This window comes from Stegastes partitus, unplaced genomic scaffold, assembly GCF_000690725.1.
Source record: "Stegastes partitus isolate 25-593 unplaced genomic scaffold, Stegastes_partitus-1.0.2 Scaffold89, whole genome shotgun sequence".
In the NCBI taxonomy this organism is placed as follows: Eukaryota; Metazoa; Chordata; class Actinopteri; family Pomacentridae; genus Stegastes; species Stegastes partitus.
This window is the reverse complement of record NW_007577820.1, coordinates 457,922-482,472: the sequence shown is the minus strand read 5'-3', so window position 1 is coordinate 482,472 and position 24,551 is coordinate 457,922. Positions and strand designations below refer to the sequence as shown.

At 42.8% G+C, this 24,551-nt stretch overlaps 1 protein-coding gene across 1 annotated transcript in view; it reads right to left on the bottom strand.

Annotated features, from left to right (window-relative positions):
• mdga2a (MAM domain containing glycosylphosphatidylinositol anchor 2a) overlaps positions 1-24,551 on the bottom strand; it is an 88,475-nt gene that overhangs the window by 29,064 nt on the left and 34,860 nt on the right. The window contains exons 4-8 of the mRNA XM_008277113.1: positions 23,286-23,482; positions 20,478-20,610; positions 17,428-17,700; positions 9,371-9,700; positions 3,168-3,482 (exon numbers count right to left, since the gene is read on the bottom strand). Coding sequence (XP_008275335.1) covers positions 3,168-3,482; positions 9,371-9,700; positions 17,428-17,700; positions 20,478-20,610; positions 23,286-23,482 — 1,248 coding nt within the window. The remainder of the gene's footprint in view (positions 1-3,167; positions 3,483-9,370; positions 9,701-17,427; positions 17,701-20,477; positions 20,611-23,285; positions 23,483-24,551) is intronic.

Below are 24,551 nucleotides of genomic sequence, written 5' to 3'. Positions count from 1 at the left end.
TGTTTCACTTATTTAAAGTAATCCACCTGTAATCTGCGCTCGCTTTAATCTGCTTACGGCTGCTGCACGGTGAAAACAGCAAACACACGGCAGGAATTTACACAAGAGGAGATGTAAAGTGGAATCAGAAATCCTGCTGGAACAGACCTGCGTTTAAAAATAAACAGGTTTTAGCAGCTCAGAGGTACAAGGAGGGAAAACAAATTAAATCCTGAGCCGACGTTATTCAGTTACGCCAAAAAAGACAAATCATCAAATAAAGCGAGCTTCTTCTTCTTCAGCGTCCATCAGATGAGGAGCATCACCATCTAACTGGTGACCAGCGGAGAGCTTCTGGTTCTCGTGTCTTATAAATAACTTTTACTGATAATGTTTCAGTTTTTTTTTTTTTTTAAAGGTTCTAATATAAAAAAAAAAATCTGTGTAGTCTATTATAATTTTTGGATATTTTTTTTAAACATATTTTTTTATTTATTTTATTTTATTAGAATTATTTAACTTTTTATAAACATTTGTAGATTTTTTGTTGTATTTTATGCTTTTTTCTGATATTTGATTACATCTGTTGAACATCTAATTATATTTTTATTATTTTTAAATACATTTAGTGAAATGTTGTTACGCTGTCTAGACTTTAATTACAATTTTAAAAAATATTAATGTATTTCAGATGTTTAAAAATATTTCCTGATATTTTAAATGTTTACATTTTTCCTTATATTTAATCACTTTTTTTAATATCATAACAACGTTTTCTGATATTGTGTGCACATGTTTCTAATATTTTATTACTTTGAAAATGTATGACTGTATTTTTATTTTATTTTTTACATTGATTAGTATTATATTAGTTTTTGGTTATTTAATTCGTATTTTTCAGCCATTTTGCAAGATTTTATTTAAAAAAGACATTTTTGATTTGATTATATATTATTTGATATTTGATTAAGTTTTTGACACTTAGGAATTGTTTTTTTTTTACATATTCCATCCTTTTATCAAACTTGTACACATTGAACTAAAATATTTTAAGACATTTTTGACATTTCATTCCTATTTTTACTGATATTTAAAAACATTTTTCAACACTTTGCTTTGTACATATATTAAAACATTTTATAAATGTTTTTCTCATATTGAACGTGACATTTTTCTTCTGCTTTATCAGCAGATGCCTGCGTGTGAGCTGTGAGGATGAAAAGTGCAGCAGCTCCTGTTTATTTTGGATTCCTCCCACAGAACCTCCAGCAGCTGTAAAACTCAGCGTCGCTCCAACATTTTGTGAAGTGATGAGTCAGAGTTGAGCTCCGAGCTGCAGATTTGTGCGACTCTCTGGAGGACGAGGACGACTGGAGCTGCGGAGGAGATTGGCTCTGACAGCCTTTTAGTGCAGCACGAAGCCACGAGCTGCGACTCGTCCTGTCACTTCCTCTCACGGCGTCATGGACGACGCGCCGCCTGCAGGCCGGACGGAGCGTCACCGGGCGGCGGCGCCCCGTCCGGCCTGCAGGCGGCGCTCCGTCCGGAGGTGCTCGGCTCCGTCCCGGCTGCTCGGTGCCCTCCGGCGCCGGCATCGGACCTGCAGCTGCTGGTGTTCGTTTCCAGCGTACATCCGGCAGATCTGCTGCTGTCGGCTCTGATGGACGTGATGCGGTCTGAGCGCGATGTGACATCACCTCCGCGGGGCTCACGAGTCAACGCCGCGGTGCATTGTGGGTATTTTGGGGATGCTGGCTGCTGGTGTTTGTTTACATCTGCAGCAGATGTTGCATTTGGTTTCTGAGTGAAAAATGTGCAGCGAACAGACGAACATGTGATCAGAGCCACAGGAAGCTGAGCCGCCTCAGAACTCCATCGGCCCAGACCCGGTTCATCCTTTGAGCTCAGAGCACTGAATAAAAACCAGAGGTTTCATTTCTGGTCAGATCATAACACAGTCGAGGAGGTCACTCATCCTCTCCACCACAGACTTCAGCTCCTCTTTAGTTCCACTGATGTTCTGACTGAAGGCTTTTGTTGTTGGACTTTAATGTTTCAGAACCAAATGTTAAAAGTAAAACACACAGACATGGACTGCCTTCATAGAACAGAGCAGAAGCTTCAGTCTTCTGAACACCACAGCTGTTTGTCAGCATAAAGTTCATGGTCCAGTTGTGTTACTGCCACCATCAGGAAGGAAACACAAACTACCAGCTGCTGCTGAGAGACGACTGGTCAGGATGGTCAAGAGTCAACCAGGAACCAGCAGGAAGCAGCTCTGGATGGATCAGAAGCTGCTGGAACACAGCTGTCAGTGTCCACAGGGTCTGACATCAACATGAGCTGAGAGGCTGATGGAGAAGGAAGTTCTTCCTCTAGAAGCAGAACCTTAAAGCTCCACTGAAGTCTGCTGTTGGTCACACGGACAAAGAAAAGGCCTTCTGGAGGAAAGTTCTGGTCAGATGGAACAAACACTGAGCAGAACCGTGTCTGGAGGAGAGAAGGTGAGGCCTTTAACCCCAAGAACACCAAACCTACCATCAAGCATGGAGGTGGTAGCATCATGCTCTGGTTCTGTTCTGCTGCCAGTGGACCTGGAGCTTTACACAAAGTCAATGGACCAATGAAGGAGGAGGATCACCTCCACGTTGTTCAGGAAAACCTCAAACCATCAGCAGAAGGTTGATCTTGGACACGGTTGGATGTTCCAACCAGACAATGAGCCCAAACACACATCAAAGTGATGAAGAAATGGTTCCATCAGGCTGGAATAAAGGTTCTAGACTGGTCTCCCCAAAGTCCTGACTGGAACCATCCAGAACCTGTGGACTGATGAAGAAACAAGTCTGAGTCTGAAAGACGACAAGTTTAGTTGAACTGCAGCGATTCTGTCCAGAGGAGTCAGAGATGAACCAGAAGCTGGTGGACGGAACCAGAAGAACCCGACTGAGGAGAACATGGACGTTTAACTAAATAATTGTATATGTTTGAGTCTGAGTCTAATGGATCAGATGGTTCTACATAAACTGGATCAGAGGAGTCGGCAGCTGTCGTGGATCAGAACCACTCACAGAAAGCTCAGAACCATGAAACTATGATCAGCAGAACTTCCTTCATCACCAGAACTAATTATTCCGTTGCTGTGTGTGTGTTTGTGATGTTGTTGTGCGTCGGTGTGTGTTACCCACACTGCACCACCAGCTGGATCAGCGCCTCTCGCGGCTTCACGTTGAACCCGTTGTACTGGCTGGTCTGGCACCGGTAGGTTCCGCTCATGTCTCTGCTCACGTTGCTGATCCTCAGAACTCCGTCGTAGCTCTCCATCTGGGCCGAGCCGTCGGGCATCAGCGCCGCCGCCGCCGCCGCCCCCCCGCTCTCCTCCACCCGCGACCACAGGATGATGGGTTTGGGTTTTCCTGAGACCAGACACTGCAGGTCCACGGTGTCGCCCTCCTGAGCGATGAGGTGAGAGCGCCCCCTGGGGACGGTGAGCTCCGGAGGAACTGCAGGAAGACACACGGAGATCATGAACATTAGTGACGGAGATCATCTTCCATCTGCTCACCATCTGAGGAAAGTTCTTCATGAGCAGCTTCCAGGAGGATCAGACCACCTGTGAACACCCCCGTGTGTCTGCAGCGTTGGACCAGTCCAACCTGGTGGAGAATGTTTGGTCAAACTTCTCTAACGTTTCCTGAACGTTCACTGGGAGTTGAACTAACAGACAACATGTGGAACTGATCAAACTGCAGCTCAGACACACAAAAGACTCAAAACAACCACAAAGAGACACAAACAGACCGACTACAGCCAACTGAGAGACGCAACATGAACACAAACACATGAGCAGAGATAAAACAGCAGCGTTACTGACAACATCTACAGACGACCTGCCGGTCTCTGTTTCCTGTCACCAGTCGATCAGCTGAAGCTTCAGCTTCAGTCCATTTCTACTCTCTGATGAACCAGACGACGGCAGCAGGTCCGGCTGCTTTTAAAAACACTTCACTGCACAGGAATCAGTTGTGGTGAATTCAGAGGGTCAAACTGCAGCATGTGGAGCCACCAGGGCTCTGAAGGCAGCAGCAGCTCCACCGTCTCAACATCAATCATTTATCATCATGGATGTAAATGTATTCGATGCAGAGTCGGACGTCGGCTGCAGCAGGTCTCGTCTCTCCAGCGTCAGACGAAGCTTCTGCTGCTTCAGTCACAAAACCAGACCTGGTGGATCAAAGCTGACAGTGTTTCTCTGTGAACTCCAGCAGCCTGCAGCCATCGCCACGTGGTTGCGGCGGCGGCCATGTTTGTACGGCAGCATCTGGACTTCTTCTTGTTCTTCTACTACTACGTCTTCTACTCCTGTTTCTTCTTCTATCTCTACTACTTCTGTTTCTTCCTAATCTGTTTCTTTTTTTTCTTCTATTTCAACTTCCCCTTCTTCTGTTTCTGCTTCCTTTACATGTATTTGTATTTCTTCTTCTCTTGTGCTCCATCTTCTGCTCCTTACGTTTCTTCTTCTATTTCTGCTGCCTCTGTTTGTGTTTCTTCTTCTTCTTCCTCTCTTTCCGTTTTTTTACTTCTCCTTCTTCTCTTATTCCTTTCCGTCTCCTATTTCTTGTTCTACTTCTTCCATTAAACTCTGCAGCTCCTGATCAAACTCGAGTTCGGTTTCTGCAGAAACAGAAGCAGCAGAACTTTTCCTGAGCCGTGGCCGTGCAGCTCGTCTGTGACCTTGGCGGGAAGCGCTGGGCTGCTGCTGGGAGGACGAAGGTTTTTAATCGAAGCGTCGCTGCTGCGTGACGCCGGCTGACGGATGCTTCGTGTTAAAACAGAAGGTCAGAGTCGGGTCGCTGCTGCATTCCCAAAAGGAGGAAACAGACGTTAAAACAGTGGAGCAGCCTCCGTCCTCCTCCAGTAACATCTCAGCGTGGTTCTGGATGAAGGACAAACATCTGACATCAAACACACGCTGGGTTTTCTGCTTCTGATTACAGACGAAAGAATAAAAACCAATAAATAAAAACAAGAAACGATCTGTTAATTAAAGAAGTGGAACTGTGAGAGGACGAATAAATCTGCTTTTATTACCGGCCTGGTTGGATACAGAGGCTGGTGAGAAAATGGAAAATATTAATGAAACGGCAGAAAGCCTGGTGAGGACAATCACTTTAAAATATCAGAAAAATTGTTATTAAATATTAGAAAACGAATACAGTGTCAGAAATGTATTAACATCAGTGAATAATATTAGAAAAAATGCAAAGAATGTGTTGAAATGTTTACATCTGAAAAAATATTCATGAAATATCAGAAAAAGAATCTGCATATTCTTATGTAAAGAGAGTGGCAACGGATTTAAGAATATAAGATAAATTATTATAAATTGGCAGAAAAAGAACGTAAATACAATATATTAAAAAATATTAATTAAATGTCTAAAACATGAAAAATTATGAGGAAAAAAACTAAAAAAAAAATTATAAAGCAGGAAAACAATAATATATATTCTTATATAACAAAAGTGGCAACAAATATAAAATATTAGGAATGGCTAAAATAAATTGGCAAAAAAATGTGAATAGAATATATTTTTAAAATCTTAATAAAATGATATAAAAACATGATGAATTATTAGGAAAAAATATTAATGAAATATCTGAAAAAATATTATTAAAATCAGAAAAAATATGAAATGTCACAAACATATGATAAATTATTAGGAAAACACTAAAAATATATATATCTATAAAGCAGTAAAAATATTCTATATATTCTTGTATATGGAAAGCGGCAACAAATATGAAGAAATGTTAAAATAAATTGGCAGAAAAATGTGAGTGCAATACATAAAAATATTATTAAATGTATAAAACATTAGAAATTCTTAAGAAAAATATGTATAACATATCTGAAAAATATTACTAAAATCAGCAAAAATATGAAATGCCACAAAATATTAAGAAAATATCTATACAATAATAATAATGATAATAATAATAATGTAATAAATTATCAGGTAATATTTATTAAATATCAAGAAAAAATAGTTGCTTCGTCCACTCAGATGTAGAATCAGCTCTGAGAGAATCACTGTGGTTCTGAAGAAAACATAAAAACCTTCAGTCTCGGAGGTTCTGGTTCTTTCTCTGACTGCTCTGCAGGTTTGTTCTGACGGACATCAGACATAACGTCCTGGGAAAGTTTGAGTCACACTGAATCCATGAGTGCATCTCATCTGTGTCGAGGTTCTGACAGAAGAAGTCGTTTTTAAACAGCCTCCCTCCAGAACCTTCTGCACACTGTTCTCTGTTCTGGGCTGCAGATGAAACCAACCGACCCAAATCAATTTTACCGCCCAAAATCTGCCGACGCTGCTGTCAGCTCCCGCTCCGTTTGTACATTATCTCCTAATTAGGAGATAGTAAGTCATAATTATGAAATGCGGGAGTCACAGCGGCGCGATAAGGTCCGCGGTTTCATGTGGATGTAATGTGATTCTGTGCACCGGTTCCGTCTCTCATCACTTTATGGAATATTTGGAGTGTTAAAAAGTCTTCACGCACCGGATTACAGCTGCCAGAGATCATATATCTGCATTTCACAGTTCAGACAAATTAATCTTTATCAGCTTCTCCACTTCAGAAATTGAAAACTGCTCCTGCTGTTTATTCGGTTTAACCTGATATCAGCTCTGACTGGAGTCACTCAGTGTCATTTCTGCACCGTCTCACATGTTGTTTCCACTTATTTCTTATTTTGGACCAAAAACTCATTTCTCACATGTTTTAGCAGAATTTGGAGAATTTGTTCAGAACTGACAGTTTGTGTGTTTTCACTCTGGAAAACTCGAGAAGCCATTTTCAAGGTTCAACATCTCCACAAATAAATCCTCCACAGTCATGAATCCTGGTTAGGAGACGGACAAAAGAGCTTCCAAATGACTGAACGGATCCAACTGGATCCATGGTTCTACTAGAATCCAGTCTCTGGTCACATTTCACCACCTGTTGAGGTTCTAACATCAGTAGAACCTGATGTGGTGAAGTTGGACCAGACACGGTTCTGGTTTTTATGTCCAAAATAACTAAAAATATTTCAAGAATGTGTTGAAACTTGTCCAGAAACCTGAAAAGCTGTCCTAGATGACTCAAAGTTGTTCAAAATTTGTCCAAAATAACTGAAAACTTTTCTAAAATTACTCAAATCTGCTCAAAATATCTTGAAATGTGTCTAAAATAGGAGAAATATTGTTCACAATTACTAAAACTGGTCCAAAAAAAAAAAACAATAATGAATCATTATCGGGCCTTGAAAATTGAAAAAGTGCAAAATCATTCCTGTCAGTGTCTATCTATGGATGGATCCATGGTTCTACTAGAATCCAGTCTCTGGTCACATTTCACCACCTGTTGAGGCTCCAACATCAGTAGAACCTGATGTTTGGCAAATACGACAGGACGAGGTTCTAGTTTCTACTTTTTGGGTTTTCAATCAATCGATTTGTTAAAATAATAATAAATAATAGTGGACACAATCCTGAACGTTGACGGAGCTGCTTTTAATCATTGACACCTGACTTCTGTCATAATAACAGTTTGGTCGTATCGGCCGCTCTGGTACAAAAACACTTTTCTAGTAAACTAAGACTTCTTAAACTCTTGAACTCTGGTTGGAGGTCCTGAACCTCCTCAGAGTCTCTGTCATGGTCCCGTTGCTGCTAAACTCCCACAATGCTCTCTGCTGCCACCATCAGCTGTAGTCTGAGTGACGCCTCCTCTGATCTCTACAGGATTAAACAGGAGGAAGAGGCTCCACCTGGTGGAACAACCAGGTACTACAGCCAGTCTATGATACGTTTACTGACACCTTCTGCTGCCTTATCAGTGGTGTATTTTTATTGGTTAAATTATTAACAGCAATTAACTGTTAACTGTTAACATCCCATCTGATGTGTTGGTCTCGTGTTTCACCTCAATGATGAGACTCTTTGGATTAAAGGGATCTTTCCCATATTTCCTCAGAGCAGATGTTGTTGGAGGAGGATGAGTCTCTAATCAGGTCCAGTACCGTGATATTAAAGAGAAAGCTGAACTCCCTGCAGTCAGCAGCTGTGTGGATTTACCTCACGCTGAGCTAACGAGCTTCGTTATTGAGAGTTATGAGAATCTACAGCCGTCCTGTTGAGACGCAGTTAAAGAACTCTGTTTAACCAACCTGTTCCTTTTCCCGTTCAGCAAACACTGTTTTAATAAAGCTGCTGGCGTCTCCAAGAAACTACAGTGAAGGTGTCACTTGGTGGGTTCCTCAGTATTCAACACCGGCAGACAGACAGGAGTTACAAGAGCCTCATTAAAAGATGGTGTAAGCCACCTTTAATACAGCAGACTGGGAACTAGGAATAGTGTGAGGATTGTCTGTGAAGATCCTCAGTCCTCCAGCTCATGGTTATTCTGGTAGATTTATGGTAGCAGCTGGACCTGCTTGAGTTCCTTAAAAACGTTCCACCTCTCATCCAAGAGGCTTCAGGCCCCTTCAGGATACCAGTATGTGGAACTCCCAACCAGTCAGTCAGAGCTGATGAAGCCTCTTGGATGAGAGGTGGAACGTCTTCAAGGAACCCAAGCAGGTCCAGCTGCTACCATTAAACTACGAGAACACGTATTGAATTACTTTTATTTTGTGGCTTAAGCCATCACTCTCTGGTTTAGTTCAGGTGAAGCTCCTGGTTTGGCTGCAGTTCAAATTGTTCATTCAAGTTGTGGTCAGTAAATTTCAGTTTCATTAAATTTCTACAAGCTAAATTATTGATTAAGAAAACTGTCGAAGATCCCAAACGTTCTGCCACAAATTGTGTTTGGAACTGAAATCCATAATTCAAATCGTTGATTCTTTATTTCTGCATCCAACAGATTGTTTAATGATCCCAGTTTATTCTAGCTTTCACAGCTCTGCCAGTCTGTGTTCAGTCTCAATCTGAGGTTCTTCAACATTTATTAGTTTCAGCTCCAACATGATCCTCGTTTATTTCAGCCACCAGAAGTTCAAAATCATGAAGGAACTCAACAGAGTGACACAAAAATGTCACCCCAAGCTTAGAAACACGAGTATGAATATTCCCAACAGCACAGATTTGAAACAAGAGCTTAAAAAAGCATCAGAGTTTTTACTAAACTTCATTTATGGTGCCTACAGGAACATGTTCTTGACTGTTCTTTGAGGAACCTTTGGGGTTCTTTAAAGAATTGTTTGGCTAAAAGGTTTATTGTGGCACTAAAACTGGTTTTGTCCACAGCATTACTATGAATAAAGCATGTGGTTGGTTCCAGTTAGCGCTTTAATGTTTAGATGATAAAATAACTGGACCAAACCGGTACTCCCCCATCCTCACCTGTGGTGGATGAGATGTTGACGTCGATGCTGATCTCGGGGGTTCCTCCGTTCCTCAGCGCCGCCACGCAGGTGTAGGTCCCAAAGTCGGTGAACTTGAGGTCGATGATGTCGAGGTTGGTGGTCCCAGGCGAGACCTCGGTGTCGGTGTGGGTGATGACCATCCGCTCGGAGCTCCTCAGCGGCCGGCCGTTCTTCAGCCAGCTGAACTGCAGCTCCTCCGGCGGCGTGGCCTCCACCTGGCAGCTGATCTTCACTTCGCGGCCGATCTGGATGTTGTCATCGTTGTGGTACGGGTCGGGCGTGATCCAGAAGCGACCTTTACGGAGACCTGCAACGGGATGAAGGTTTAGCTCAGATTTGTTGGATTATTCAACACAGGAAGTGGATGGAAACACAAACACTGAAGATTGATTCAGGAGATCCGTCTGACCGGAGTCACAGTGGGACAGAACACTGCTGAAGTCAAAACCATATCAACCTGAACAAAGTTTCTCCACAGAACATCTGGTTCTGTATCTCCAGTAACTTTATCTAATGAAGTTTTACCTTCATACCGTGAATATTTCCCTTAAAATCCACAGAGGAGGGTTGATGCCGATGTTATAAAGTTATGTCCCCTCAGAGTGGATCCTGTCTGGGGATGGTTCTGGTAGGTTCTGGAGGTAAAACGGTCCTTCCATTGTCTAGAACTGGTTCTCACCAACCACCACCACACATGCCGATATGAGCCTGACAAGTTTACCCAGAATGCACTTTGTAAAGTTTCCTCTGGTGACTGATCATTATGACCATTGTTGTTGTTGTTGTTGTTGTTGTTGTTATTATTATTGTTATTATATCGACATGTCAGCCATGCGTGACCTCGTTATCACTGACCAGTGACGTGATTTAAACAAACCAACGTGTGATTCCATCTCAGTGGAGCGTCTTGGATAAAGAACCTACATTAAGTCCGACCAAAGCGTGGTCGGTGCCGCTACACCAAGGCCACGACCGCGGTGGACGAGCAGCAGCAGCAGCTTCTAACAAGTCTGACATTTAGCAGAAACAACTGCTGCTTTGTGGAATCCAGCTTCTTAAATTATTCCAGAGACGTGCAGCGATTCACAAAGGTCAGGCCACGGCGGCGGCGAACCCACCGAGCCACAAACAAGGCGTCCGGTTATTACAGCGGAAACCAGCTTCTGCTCATCGCCGAGTGCCACCGGGTCACAGAAGACTCGTGTCTCAGCAGCGCTCGGCTTAAGAGGATTCACATCTTGAACTTTTCTGCTCACTGAAATATTCAAACGCTGATTTTCAGACCCGTTTTTAATCATTTAAGACACATTTCTGCTCTGAAATCTAGAATCATCTGCACCTTATTAGCAGAAAGGGTAAAAGGTCTGGTTGCTGGGCGACGCTGCGGCAGGTTGTTGGTGTTGCCGGTTTGAATCCCTCATTAGTTTCCATCAGAGCCGACGGCGCTGCTCTACAATGACCCCTCCTGCTGTGCACAAACTAATCCGTCCAAATGGAGCTTAATTACTACTGAAGCCATTTGTTCAGTTTAATCCACAGCGAGTTCGAGCTGCTGCTGCTGCTGTTCTGACTCCACGTTAACCTGTCGGCCCGCGGCTCATTGGACGATCCACTGCCAGCGCCGACCAATCAGACGGCAACAGGTGGCATCGCCAGAACCAGTCCGACCCTCCAGATGTGGACTTCTGACATTTAAATGCAGTTTTCTCCTGTCACTGGTTTTAAAATCCTCTTAACTGCTGGAAACAACAACAACAACAGCAACAACAACAACAACAACAACAAGCTCTGAGCAGCAACAGGAAGATTGATTCAGATTTGAGTTGTGCAGGAAAATAAAGTGAATTATCCATTTTAACGACAGCTCTCTGTTCCACCAAAACAAATCCACCGGAAACCAGAACATCGTGTTTTTAGCTCCACAGAAACAACTGTTGTTCATCTGCAGGGTTTCCATCCTGCAGCAGAATGTCACTGAGGTGCAGTCAGACCATCTACAGCGCTGTGGAGAAACATCTGGATGCTCCTCATAAAGCAGTCTCTAATATCCAGGTATTTCTCTGCTGTGCCGTAGAACGGTCCGACTGCACCTCATTAACATTCTGCTAAACTCTTTTGTGAGTGACTTGTCCATTTTGTTCTCTCCTCCCTGCACGCAGATGTTCCACCAAAACAAATCCCTCGTTATGACTTTGCAGGAACGCCGTCGCTGCACGAAGACGACTGTTTGACAGAACTAGAAGCAAGACAAACGTTTTTCCTCCCTGTAGCAGAACGTTGTTGAGGTGTAGTCAGACCATCTACAGTGCTGTGGAGAAACATCTGGATATTCAGGAAGTACCCAGACTGCTTTACTTCCTGTAGAGTTCATTGTTCTGTAGATTTTATTCTGAGTGGAAACTACAACCCTCTGAACACTAAAACCCACCAGCAGGTTTCAAGGGTAAACCCAGTGACCCAATTTATCTGTCAGATAATTGTCACGCATCGTATGTTCCACTGGGACGATCAACCGAACCTCACTTCAGCTGCCATAATAGTTTTCCATGTTAATAATGTATTGAATATGATTTTCATATTTTATTTTGTTAATTTTTATTTTCTTAAGCGCTCACAGGAAGCGCTTTCTGTTGAGTGTTGCAAGGGGGACATTTTTGCCTGTGACACGTGGTAAGAACGTCACACAAGGGCTGAAAGGTGGCGTTTGCAAAGGAGGAACATTTTTGTTGTTGGTCATTTGTTGTTCTTTGTGGCGGGAAGTGGACTCATCGGCGTACAGCGAGGTACGTGCTAAATGTTTACGGTGTTTATTGACCTTTAGTTGTATTCGTGCTGCTGATGTGCGTATGTGTTGTGTGTATTTGAGCATCTTTGACGGTTCAACGGTGAGTTTATGTGGAAACGTGTTGAAGTGGCGATAAACTGTTAGCAGAACCACGGTCCGGTCTGATTCCTGGAGGGAGTGCTGCTCCGTTTAAAACTGTAACATTTCATCAACTTTTTTTTGTGTCATTTAAATTCTTCAAAACAGTAAAATAAAATTCAGAGTTCCAGGTGAGCTGCAGCAGTGTTTCCTCAGATAGCTGTCCACACATATTCAGTTTATTGCTGAGAAGCTGCAATCACAAAATTTAGACTTATTTGATTAAAAAATTACTCAAACAAATTAATCGATTATAAAAAATAGCTGGTGATTAATTTAATAGTTTCCAACGAATCGATTAATCGTCGCAGCTTTAATTCAGTCAGATAATGACGTGTTGAGAGTCCACCGAGGTGAAGCCTGGAGCAGAGACTTGCTGAACATGAGCTGATGTGTGCATCAGAGTTAGTGCTGACTCAGGTTTATCTCCTCAGTGGTGCATGCTAGCAGCAGAGTTGGTCCTCAGGAGAGAAGCTGCAGGAGCCTCATTTATAAAACACAGAATACACCTGGAAACCAGGTTTATGTAGCTGCAGTAGAGTTCCTGTTCATGAATCACCGTCCAGCTGCAGATCAGCCTCAAACATCCCACATTCACCCACAGACGGTCGATGCAACACTGCCGAGTGTCGACACGACAGAAGAACTGGTTGATAGTCGTACATCATTTACGTGTTTACAGCAGCAGGACTGAAGTTATCAGAGGAATCTTCAAAATATACGTAAGCACACATACAGTAAGGACCAATATCGCTGAAATATTCAGATCTTTTTTTACGTAACAATACAACAAACACACTTTGGAAATACTCCTGAGTTAAGCCTCGAAACCCCAAAATCATGATGTCATCCTTTCAAGCCTTTACAAGCCGTCCAGAGCCGCTGCTACAAAGCAACCTCACATCATGACGCTGCCACCGCCGTGCTTCACATCATGACGCTGCCACCGCCGTGCTTCACATCATGACGCTGCCACCGCCGTGCTTCACATCATGACGCTGCCACCACCACGCTTCACATCATGACGCTGCCACCACCACGCTTCACATCATGACGCTGCCATCTATAGACATCAGTTTCTGCTGTTTCGGAACAGTTTTCTAATGTAGTACTGATGAAGTTCTGAGGCTCAGAAATGATGGAAAAAGTCCATTAAAGTGATNCTCTGGAACATTCACAGTCTGAAGGTAAAATGTTGGACATGTTGATTCCAGGTTTTAGAAGAAAGTAGCGCAAAGCACATGTACCTGGAATGCAGTACTTAAGTAAAAGTACTCAGTTACTTTCCGGCATTGATCGCGGCTCAGAGGTTCCATCGAGGCGCCTGAATCCTCCCAGTGATGTTTGTTTTTACAGATCAGAATTTTGTGCCGTTTTGGTTCCAAATGAAGCCCCAGATATCTGTGTGTGTGTGTGTGTGTGTGTGTGTGTGTGTGTGTCGGGGGTTTGTGTATATAAATAGCTTCAGTTCGTGAGGCGAGCAGCTGATTGTCCTTGTTCATTAAGATTAAAGCAAGAACGCCTCAGAACAAAACGCTGCATGTGTGCGTCTGTGTGTGTGTGTGTGTGTGTGTGTGTGAGCCTGTGCATGTGTGTGTTTCACTGCGTCAGTAAAAGGTCCGTTGCATAACTCGAGGTGGATGCAGTTGCTCACACATGAAAGTCACAAAACACACACACACACACACACACACACACACTCTTGGCTGCAGTCCTGTCAGTGCACAGCAGTGTGTGTGTGTGTGTGTGTAGCTGTAGTGTAGCAGCATGAACACTCTGAGCCTCTTTCACACGTAAACATGCGACCGTTGCAGCGCTGCATGTCTCCTGCAGAGAAGCTGCTGCGCTTCCATCCGACTGACACGGAACAGATCGGAGAGTTTACAACGTTTTACACTTTCACTAAGACATGAAACAAATCAAACCTGCAGCACTTTAACACTCTGGATGGATTTATCTCTGCTCCTGTTTCTTATTTCTTCTCTGAGGTTCATGTTTCTCTGCAACATAAAGTCCTGCAGCTCTGTGGAACCAGAACCACATGAAAAAAAACAGGAACCAACGCGTTTCCACAGATGTTAAACCCTGGAGCTCATGTCTCCTCATCCTGTAGATGTTGAACTATCTCCATGTCACCAGATGTTTCCTCTCTGCTCTGCTCATCAGATGTAGAAAGATGTTCCACCATCAGCTGAATGTATCTCCACCAACTGGCTCCTCTGTTCTCTGGTTCTGATCCATGCTGCATTCATTCATTGATCCAGGAGGTTGGATTCGCCTTCAGTCTCTCTGAGGAAACACTGGCTGCAGTTCTGTTTCCAGGAGGAGGGAGGTTCTGGTTCTACAGGATCTGCAGTGAACTGCTGATTTTTGGAAATTTTTTAAATGAGACGTGTAGAGATGAAGCGAGTTTGACTATATATTACAAGTTTATGCTTCAACTGGTCATTTTTCTGATGAAACCACAGAACAGGCCTGAAATGTTGTTTTAGTGTCTGGTACAGAGGTGACAAAACGACTTCATTTTGTCCAAAATTATTTGTAAATTGACCAAAATAAGTAAGAAAATAACCGAAAATGACAAAACTTGTCCAAAATAATTTTACAAAATGTCCAAAATGTCTCAAGCATTGTTCAAAATTGACCCAAATATGTCAAAACTGAACAAAAACTCTGCAAATTGATAAAAACATCATCAGCGATGAATTCATCCAAAATCACTTAAAAACTGTTCAGAATGAAAGAAAAGTCCTTCAAAATAAAATTGAACCCAAATTGAACTCAAAATGTTTCAAACTTTTCTCCAAAATAACTAAAGTGCATCTTAAATTAGTCAAAGAAAAATAAATGGCTCAAAATGTGTCTTAATGACAAAACTTGTAGAAAACGAGCAAAAAGTTGTTCAAAATGTCTCAAACATTGTTCAGAATAACTTAAAATATGTCACAAATTAACAAAAGAACAACTGACTGTCAGATGGCAGGTTTTTGATGTGAACATTATTTACAGGTTTTCTTTAAAGCTAAAGAAATCAGGAAAACATCAGTTTAATATTTAATAATTACAGTTAAAGCTTGTTTGAAACGTTCATCTTCAGTGTTTCTCGGACAGAAGAGCTGCTGAGGATGTTTTTTTTGTCGACGAGCCGCTCGGCATGCTGGGAGCGTGGCGCCCGTGCTGCTCGTCTCATGGGTTCGACGTCGTCCGTGTTGCTGCAGCTTATCTCCGCTGCGCAGCCTCAAAACACACTTAATCACGTTTGGTGCGTTTCCTCTGTGAAGCCTCCTGATTGGCTGCAGCGGCTCCCATGTGACCGACCTGTCCGCCAGGTGCATGCTGGGAAAGTCTCCAGGTCCCCGAGCAGGACAGGTGCTTCATACGGCGGCGAGAGGTGGAATCAGCGCTGCAGGACCGGCCTCCTGCTGCAGCTTCACCTTCAGCTTGACGAAGAGTTTGGACTTCACGTGAACGTCCACAAGCGGCTGGTAGCAGGTCTGTTTAGGTCCTTCTGGACATTCTTAGAGTCAATCGTGACACATTGAAAATGATTCTAGAAACGTTTTGCATCATTCCAGACGAATTTAAATTGATGTTGGAGGTTTTTTGTGTCACTCTGGACACGTTTGAAGTAATTCAGGACAAATTTCAGTCATTTTAGAAGTTTCGTTTTGAGTCACTTGAACCATTTTAGATTTAGAGTCACGACAACTTGAGGTAATTTTAGTTTTGTAAGTGGTGGAGAGAGAGAAGTTAGAGTGACCCACTGAGAAGATAATACATTAATCAATATGTTCTTCCAGGTTCTTCCTTTCCTTCAGCGTGGCGTCTAGTTGTTGTTTGTTCATGTAAAAGGCGTTTTTAAGGTTATTTTAATCTGAAACTCAGAATAAAAGCAGGAAACGAACTAATGTGTGAGAATCTTATAAAGTCTACATTCAACAGTCTTCTTCTCTAGTGTTGTGTTCAGATGTCTTTTAACGAACACGATAAGATCTCAGTTTGTTCGGCTGATGTTCTTCTGATCCTTTTAGAACGCGTCATCACAACACCACGAAGAGCCGACAATGACGCCATGGGAGGATGAAGAGGAGGATGAAGGATGAAGGCTTTGCTGTGAAGGCAGGAATAACAGCAGAGTTTAGCGCCTCAGATAAATCCTGTGTGTTGTCGTTGTTCCAGCAGCAGCTCGTTCAGGCGCTGAAGGTTCACCTGTTAGAACCTGAAGCTGGAACAAAGAAGCTCCAACAGGTGGAGCTCAGAGTGAATCCCAGAGGAGCCACAACTGCAGCGGGAATGAAGAATGACGAGCGGCAGAGTTTCACATCAGACGGAGGAAGAACCGTAGAAACAGCAGCTCTTCTCCAGCCTGGATCCATCCTCTGGGGAACACGAGCGTCTGCACAGAACATCTTCTCACTTTGTCCACTTCCATAAATGTGCGACTGATCGAAGTCTGTGTATTCTGAAGATGCGCCCTGCTGCCTTTGTAGCGTTTGTTTAGCCAAAATGTGATTTTTTTTACAGTGTGCGTAGCTTCTCGTGGACACGCGACAGAATTTACATGTTCTCGCGGATGCAGAAACTATAAGACATACCAGGACAGCAACACTCAAATGTCAGGACTTAGACCAGCTGTAGTAAATAATGTCACAGAGCGACAACCTGCTGCACGACCTGAACCACAAGCATCTCCGCATCATGACGCTGCCACCACCGTGCCTCACGTCATGATGCTGCCACCATCGTGCTTCACATCATGATGCTGCCACCACCGTGCTTCACATCATGATGCTGCCACCACCATGCTTCACATCATGATGCTGCCACCACCGTGCTTCCCAATGGGGATGGTGTGTTTGTGACGATGTTCAGTGTTTTAGGGACCAACAAACATAGCGTCAAACCTGATGGTCAAAAATCTCCTGTTCAAATGGTGTCAGTAGAACCGCTAGAACTGACTGATAAATCCACTGTAAAGCCACGAAGCCAGAACAACCAGGATCTTCCCGTCAAGTGTTTTAATCGGCCAAGACGTTGTGGCCATGACCAAAAAAGGGCGCGTGATGTGATGCATCAGTTGTTTTGTTGATGTGTATCTGTGAGAGTTGTACCTCGGACCAGGATGTTGGTGGACTTCTTGGCCGGGTTTCCCACGTTGTTGGACGCCACACAGCTGTAGGCGCCGCCGTCGTCCACGGTGACGGCGGGGATGGTCAGCGTGCCACCCTTCACCAGGCTCCTCTTGGGAAGCTCCTCCCCCCCCGGCCTGACCCACTGGAGGACCGGCGGGGGGTCGCCGCCCGACGCCACGCAGACCAGCGTGATGGTTTCTCCCGGATTCACCACCAGGGGGTCGTCCAGCAGCAGCTTGATGGAGGGAGGAGCTGCGGAGGAAACGTCAGCGCAACGTTTAATTCAGCTAAAATAGAACTTTGTGTAACAGCAGGAGCAGAGCTGCAGCTAATCGATCAAACAGCTGGACTTGTTCGTTTAAAAGTCCAAAACTAAAAGAGATTCAGTTTTTTGTTTGAGCTTGAATGAAAGAAACAGAATTTATCCTCCTGGAACAAATCAGCCATCAAACTGCATCAGAGATCTACAACCAGGACACGTCCTGTCTGACCAGGTGGCCAAAAAATAGAAAAAATACTCAAAATCAGTTCAAAATGACAAAAAAAAATCTATTTAAAAATTGCAAAAACTTGTTTGAAATTACTCAGCGCTGGTCAGAAATGTCTAGAACATGTCTAAAGGGACTCAAACCTGATGGAAAAAACCTCAAAGTGACAGAAAAGTTCTCCGAAATGATTTAAAAATTGTCCAGATAACAAAAACGTGCCAGAAATGACTCAGAACTAGTCAGGAATTGCAAAACTTGTCCAAATTGACTCAACACTGTCCATAACGATAAAAAAAAAACTTGTAAAAATGTGTAAAAAATAAGAAAACGCTGCAACATGTGAGATATAAAATCTGTTTATAATTACAAAAAGTGGATGAAAACTTTTCGGGATGACTCAAAAATTGCCCAAAATGTCGAACACATCGTCTAAAGTGACTTAAACATGGTTGAAAATGACTAAACTTTAAAAAAATATCTATATGTGGTCCAATATAACGATTCATGCAACAACCAGCTCAACGTCTCCATGCTGTTCCTGAATCTGTGCAGCAGAGATGAAGTCAGATTGACCCACTGAGACCCAACAGCAGGAAGAAGTAAATGTTCCTCTGCTGTCGTTGGTCTTTTGTTCGACCGATTTCATCTGTTTCGTCTTCATATAGCAGCTCTGTGACGTCTGGATTCAAACCTGATGTCAGATGTTTTACTATTTCATTACTCCGCTGTAGAAGTCTGACGGCGTGCAGGAGAACCGGGTTCTTATTTTCGGCCTGGTGTCGGTCACTCCAGGTTCAGGTGGGTTTCTATCATTAATACGCACATTTTTCACGTTCTGAAAGCCTTTAAATATCTCATTGGGCTTAAATAATCCATCGAGCTGCTGCTGCTGCAGAGCGGAAAAGCTGCAGAGTCGGCCGCCGCCTCCACCAGCTGCAGAAAAGCAGCTAAATGCAGAAATAATAATGAGGGGGATAAAAATAGCTGAGTCGACCTCTGTCAAGCTGACATCATGTAAATCCCATCAGCCCCCTGGGCGGCGGCGGCAGGAAGTACGGTACGGGTCAGAGAGCTGCAGAGGAACCGATGGTGTACGGCTGTCTGAGTGCACCTGCACAGGTACAGGGATGTAATATTAACACAGGGACATTAACAACTCACCGGTGGAGGTTTGTATGGAAGCCCACTGCTGCCAAGAAAACAACTGAAATACGCCTTCCTCAGATACAAAGTTTAGACGCTTTAGTTACAAATGTTTATGTTACAAAGGTTTGACTGACTAACACTGTAAAGCATCCTGAGTCCTAACTGTGATGTAAAATCATTGTTTATATATAATGTTTACAAATTGTACAGAAATACAAGAAGGTAGGAGATTTTTCTGAACTGCTGAGTCATGATTCTGACATAATTTTTACGTTTTGCAGTTTATTTAGTAACACATCTTTGTATTGTTTAAATCAGGGATGCACGATATATCGGCGACCATGTCGGTATCGGCTGAGATCAGTGTTTTGTCCAATATGTTGGTATCGGTCTGATGAACACATTTAGCCGATGATTGTCGAACATCAGCGCCTTCGTCTCTACGTTTGATATCGCTGCTGTTTCACAGATGTTTTTACTTAAGTGTTCCTAGACTTAAATATGTTGAAATATGTTTTACTTTTGTAATAAAGACTATGTGGTCTAATTGGGCTTCTTCTGAATAGTTTTCTCACAGTGCTACTGATACTCATTTTTTGGTGTGAATAAAAACTGAATATCAACATCGGCAATATCAGAAGTCTTAAGATCGGATATCAGTATCGGCCAGAAATGTTAATATCATGCATCACTAGTTAAAATAGATGTTCTGCTAAGAGCATTTATAAAACAACATAACGCAAAATAAAGTTTGAAAGTTAAGAAAAAAGAAAAACGTGTTAGACTGTGACGATGAATTAAAATAAACAGTTCATTTTTACTGATTATTATTTCATGCTTCATTTATATTTATATACGTGTGTGTGTGGGCTTCATTTGAATATTGGAGAGCAAATGTTGAGCGTGAAAACATTTCAGTTTCTTTATTCTGCATCAGTTTCCAGCATAAATGCTTGTATTTAGTAAAATTATATATAAACGTTAAAAAAATGACTCATTCTGGACACGAGTGAGTCACTGTGAACACGATTTGGGTCATTTTGGACGTTCTTGTTATTTCAGACTCCGTTTTGTCATTTTTGTAAAGTTTATGTCATTTGGAACAATTTAAACTCATTTCGGAAATCAGAGCATCAAACTGAAACATGAAACAAAACAACAACGAACATGAAATGTAGCCTCAAGTGCCTAAATGTGAATTATTCTGTACAAGTCGGAAGTCATTTCAGAAGGTTTTTAACTCATTAGGTTTCATTTTTTGGACAAATCTTAAATCCTTATCGACAGTTTGTTGCTGTTCTGGATCGTTCTCAAGTCATTTCAACATGAAGCAGCACAAGAACAGAACCGATGTTTCCTTCAGAGGACAGAACCGGGTCCTTCATGTTTCTGTACCTGTTCTGTTGCTCAGACTGAATCTGGCGCTTTTGTCTCCGATGCCGCAGACGTTCCTGACGGAGGAGATGCAGGTGTAGTCGGCGTAATCCTGCGGCCGCAAGTTCTTCAGCTTCAGGATCTTCGTCTCGCCCTGAAACACACAAACGTTCCTGTTACGTCTCTGAAACCTGCTTCAGGCTGCGTTTACGGCTCAACATCCACACTTTATACGCATCCGTGCCAACTTTAAGCTTAGTTTGGAGAATTTCTGAGTTATTGAGGACACGTTTTAGTAATTTTGGACATGTTGGCTCATTTAGGACCATTTTAAGTCATTGCAGATACGTTTTTGTCATTTTCTGACACTTTTGCATAATTTGTTGGCATTTTTGAGTATTGGGTTTGTTTTTAATACATCTTGGTCATGTTGGGCAAGTTGTTGGCTATAAGACTAAACTATGCACTGGTTACAGAGAGGGTTAAAAACCTGGCCAGCCTTTCACATCTTCTAGTCACTTTAAACGGTCCAGTCCAACACTACCTGGTCACTGCAAGTATTTGTGCACCTCCAGGCCTCCGTACCAGCTCCAGCCTTTAACTGTGTGGCTGCAGTTCAAACCTCAGCTGACTCGCGGAGGTTTTTAAGGCCAGACATGAACCTGACAGGCCTCAGCAGGTGAACCACAGCTCCTCCTCTTCCTCCTCGTCTTCCTCCTCCTCGCTGCCAAACCTCTTATCTGCTCTGGCAGCTCGCCGCTGCTTTCCGCCTCACGGACAGATGAGATGAGATTAGATGACATTTAAATGGGATGTTTGAGCAAAGATGGCAGCCGGTTTTTGGCGGCGGAGGAAGAGGAGGAGATAAGCTGCTCATTACAGCGATGGGGGGGGGGGGGGGGCGGCGAGCTTCCCGGCGTTCGGATCTGAACGTTATCTACACGCCGCTAACTAGCCGCCTGATTGGCCGGCTTCCCTTCGCTGCAAATTAAATCCAAACCGCAGCCAAAAGGGAAAAAAAAGGCAAATCTGGGCTCCATCTGCAAAAGGTTTTAATCCACAGGAGGCTCAGAAACAAACTGTTGAACTCAGGACGGATGAACGTTAAATCCAGAACCAGAACCCGGTTTATTCAGCTGAGGCACCGATGACGGATTAAAGGAAAAACCTGGAACGAGTAGAAATGTCATTTTGGACAAGTTTTAACTCACACTGGAGGCTCTGAGTTATTCCAGACAGACTTTATGTCTTCTTAAGCAGGTTTTTGGACACATTTTTGCACTTTTGGAGACATTTTGAGTCATTTTGGACTTTTTAAAACTCACTTTATCACATTTGTGTGATCATTGCATTTTGGTCAAGTTTAACTGACTTGGGACGTGTTTCGAGTCATACGGGACGGTAGTTTCTTGTCATCTTAGAGACGTGTTGAATCATTTTAGACGAGTTGAATTCATTTGGGAAACGCCTTGGATCATGTTTAATGACTTTAGACAGTTTTATGGTTACTTTAGATCAACTTTAGTGATCCATATGGAAATTGTTTTATCACAGCAGCAAGCGCAAAAAATTATTAATTATATAAAAATATACAGACAATACAGAAATTTCCATATGCACAATTTTACTATTCTTTTCTTTCTTCAAGTAAAGAATGAATGAATGAATAAATAGTACTGCATACATGCAGAAATAAACTATATTTTTATTATATACTACTTTTCTCTAAGTTACTCTACTTTGTGGGATTTTGGATGATTTTTAACTCATTTTAACTGATCTTTCAAGTCATTCGGGGGATTTTCTCAGGATTTTATGCACATGTTTAAAAAACGTTTTACTCATTTTGGACGAGTTTATGTCGTTTTAATCCCGCTTTATCTAAATGTGGACGAGTTTTAACTCATATTCAACTCGTATTTGATATTTTAGACAAGTTTTGGCTCATTTTGGACGAGCTTCTGTCACCGTAGATGATTTTTAATTTGGTATAAGGTTTTATTTTTTTATCAGACAATGAGTGTTTTTTCGATAGGAGCTGTTTCTACCTCTGACACGTTTCGACTCGTCACCACAGACGTCGGCGACGTTTCTGAGGAAGACTGAAGTGACAGTGGAAACATGTCAAAGGTAAAAACAGCTCCTATCTAAAAAATACTCAGTCTGATAAAAAAAGAAACCTCATACCTAAAATCAGAGCAGACAAAATGAACCTAATCAGGCAATTTTTTATTTAGTTGAACCTTAAAACTAAAATGACAAAAACAAACAACATCAGTAAAAGACGTGAAGACACTCAGAGTTGATCTGAAATGAACAATTAAAGTGAAAATAAGGACATCAGGAGGAGCAAAGAGGAAGCATCATGATGTAACAGTGGGACTTGGTTGGATGAATTCAGTGTTTAATCATTTCCACAAACATTCAGTCTGACGCTGAATAAATCGTCCTTTTCAGCTAAAATTGGACCAAACTGAGCTAAATTTAGGAGCCGAGGATCCTCACAGGAATCACACTGAGAGTTAAAGTGAGTTTCGCTGCCAGCAGGAGACGGACGTCCTCAGACACAAAGCAGGCATCAGGATGAAGAGCTGGAGTCTCTCAGACTGCTGCCAGCTCCACGCAGCAGGGACCCACACTCACAACAGCCTTCTGCCACCAGTCAGGTATTTTTAGTCGTTTGGACGTTGGACTGCAGGTGAGTCTGAACCGTCAGAGTGAACAACAACGTCCTGAACGAGACGGTCTGATGTCCGGCTGCTGGTTCTGAGCCTTTACCGGTCAACCTGCAGCCTCACCTGTCGGCCCTGAGCTCAGGCGTGTGCTCACCTGTGTGAAGAAGGGCTCGTAGATCTCCACGCCGGAGTCGGAGCCCTGGGACAGCACCTCCCGGCCCCGCCTCCAGGTGTAGTGGACCGGTGGGTTGGAGTTGGCGACGCAGCGCAGGAACACGGTCCGCTCGAAGTAGAACTGCTCCTTGGATTCTCCCACACTCTGGTGGACGGTGATCAGCGGGTCATCCAGGTCTGAGGAGAGAAATGGACCCGATCATTCTCTGGACGTGACGGTGAAACAGCCAACATGTGCTTCAGAACCAGAAATGTGGTAAAAAGTGACAGGTTTACCACGTTTTGGGTAATCTGGGTCATTTTTATCTAGTTTTGGATATTTTTTGTCATTTTTTGAATCCTGTCTACAGATGGTTCTGGTAGGTTCTGGAGGTAAAACGGTCCTTCCATTGTCTAGAACTGGTTCTGATCAACCACCATCACACATGCTGATAGGAGCCTGAAAAGTTTACCCAGAATGCACTTTGTAAAGTTTCCTCTGGTGACTGATCAGAACCAGAACCACATCCAGGGTACCAATGATTGTTTCTATGACTCTATGTCATAGACATTAAACTGGTACCACTATGAGACATCCCATAATACTGATGCTACCAGCTGCTGGCAGAGGACATGGTGCCAATAGGAAAAAATTATGAGAATGATTCAAAACTGTTCAGTATTTTTCACATTTTGCCAAACTGACAAACTCCACAGTCACCCAACAACTGTCCAAAACATCGACCTAAACGGTTTAAAACTGACTAAAGAGTTGTTCAAGATCAGTTAAAAATCATTAAAAGTGATGCAAGAATTCTCCAAAATGAACCAAACTTTCTTCAAGATGACATGAAGTTTGTTTAGTAGCTCAAAAATTCCCCAAAATTACATAAAATCTGTCGACGTGACTCAAGAATCGTCCAGAGTGGCTTCAACATGTGTCGAAAATGACTAGAAAGGAGTCAGAATGATTCAGAGATTATAGATTAAAGTCACGCAGAAATCAGGTCCAGTGTTCAGACTGAGACACCTGGATGGATGTAGAACTGATCTGGTGTCAGGTTCTACCAGAACCCAGATGTGTTCTTCCTCCTAAATGTCATGTGTCTATCTGCTGTACTGATGAAGTTCTGAGGCTCAGAAATGATGGAAAAAGTCCATTAAAGTGATACATCTGGACCCTCCTCTGTGGACTTCAAGGACCTGGACCTCTGGAACATTCACAGTCTGAAGGTAGAACTCTGGTCAGTAGACAAAGGTGCTGCAG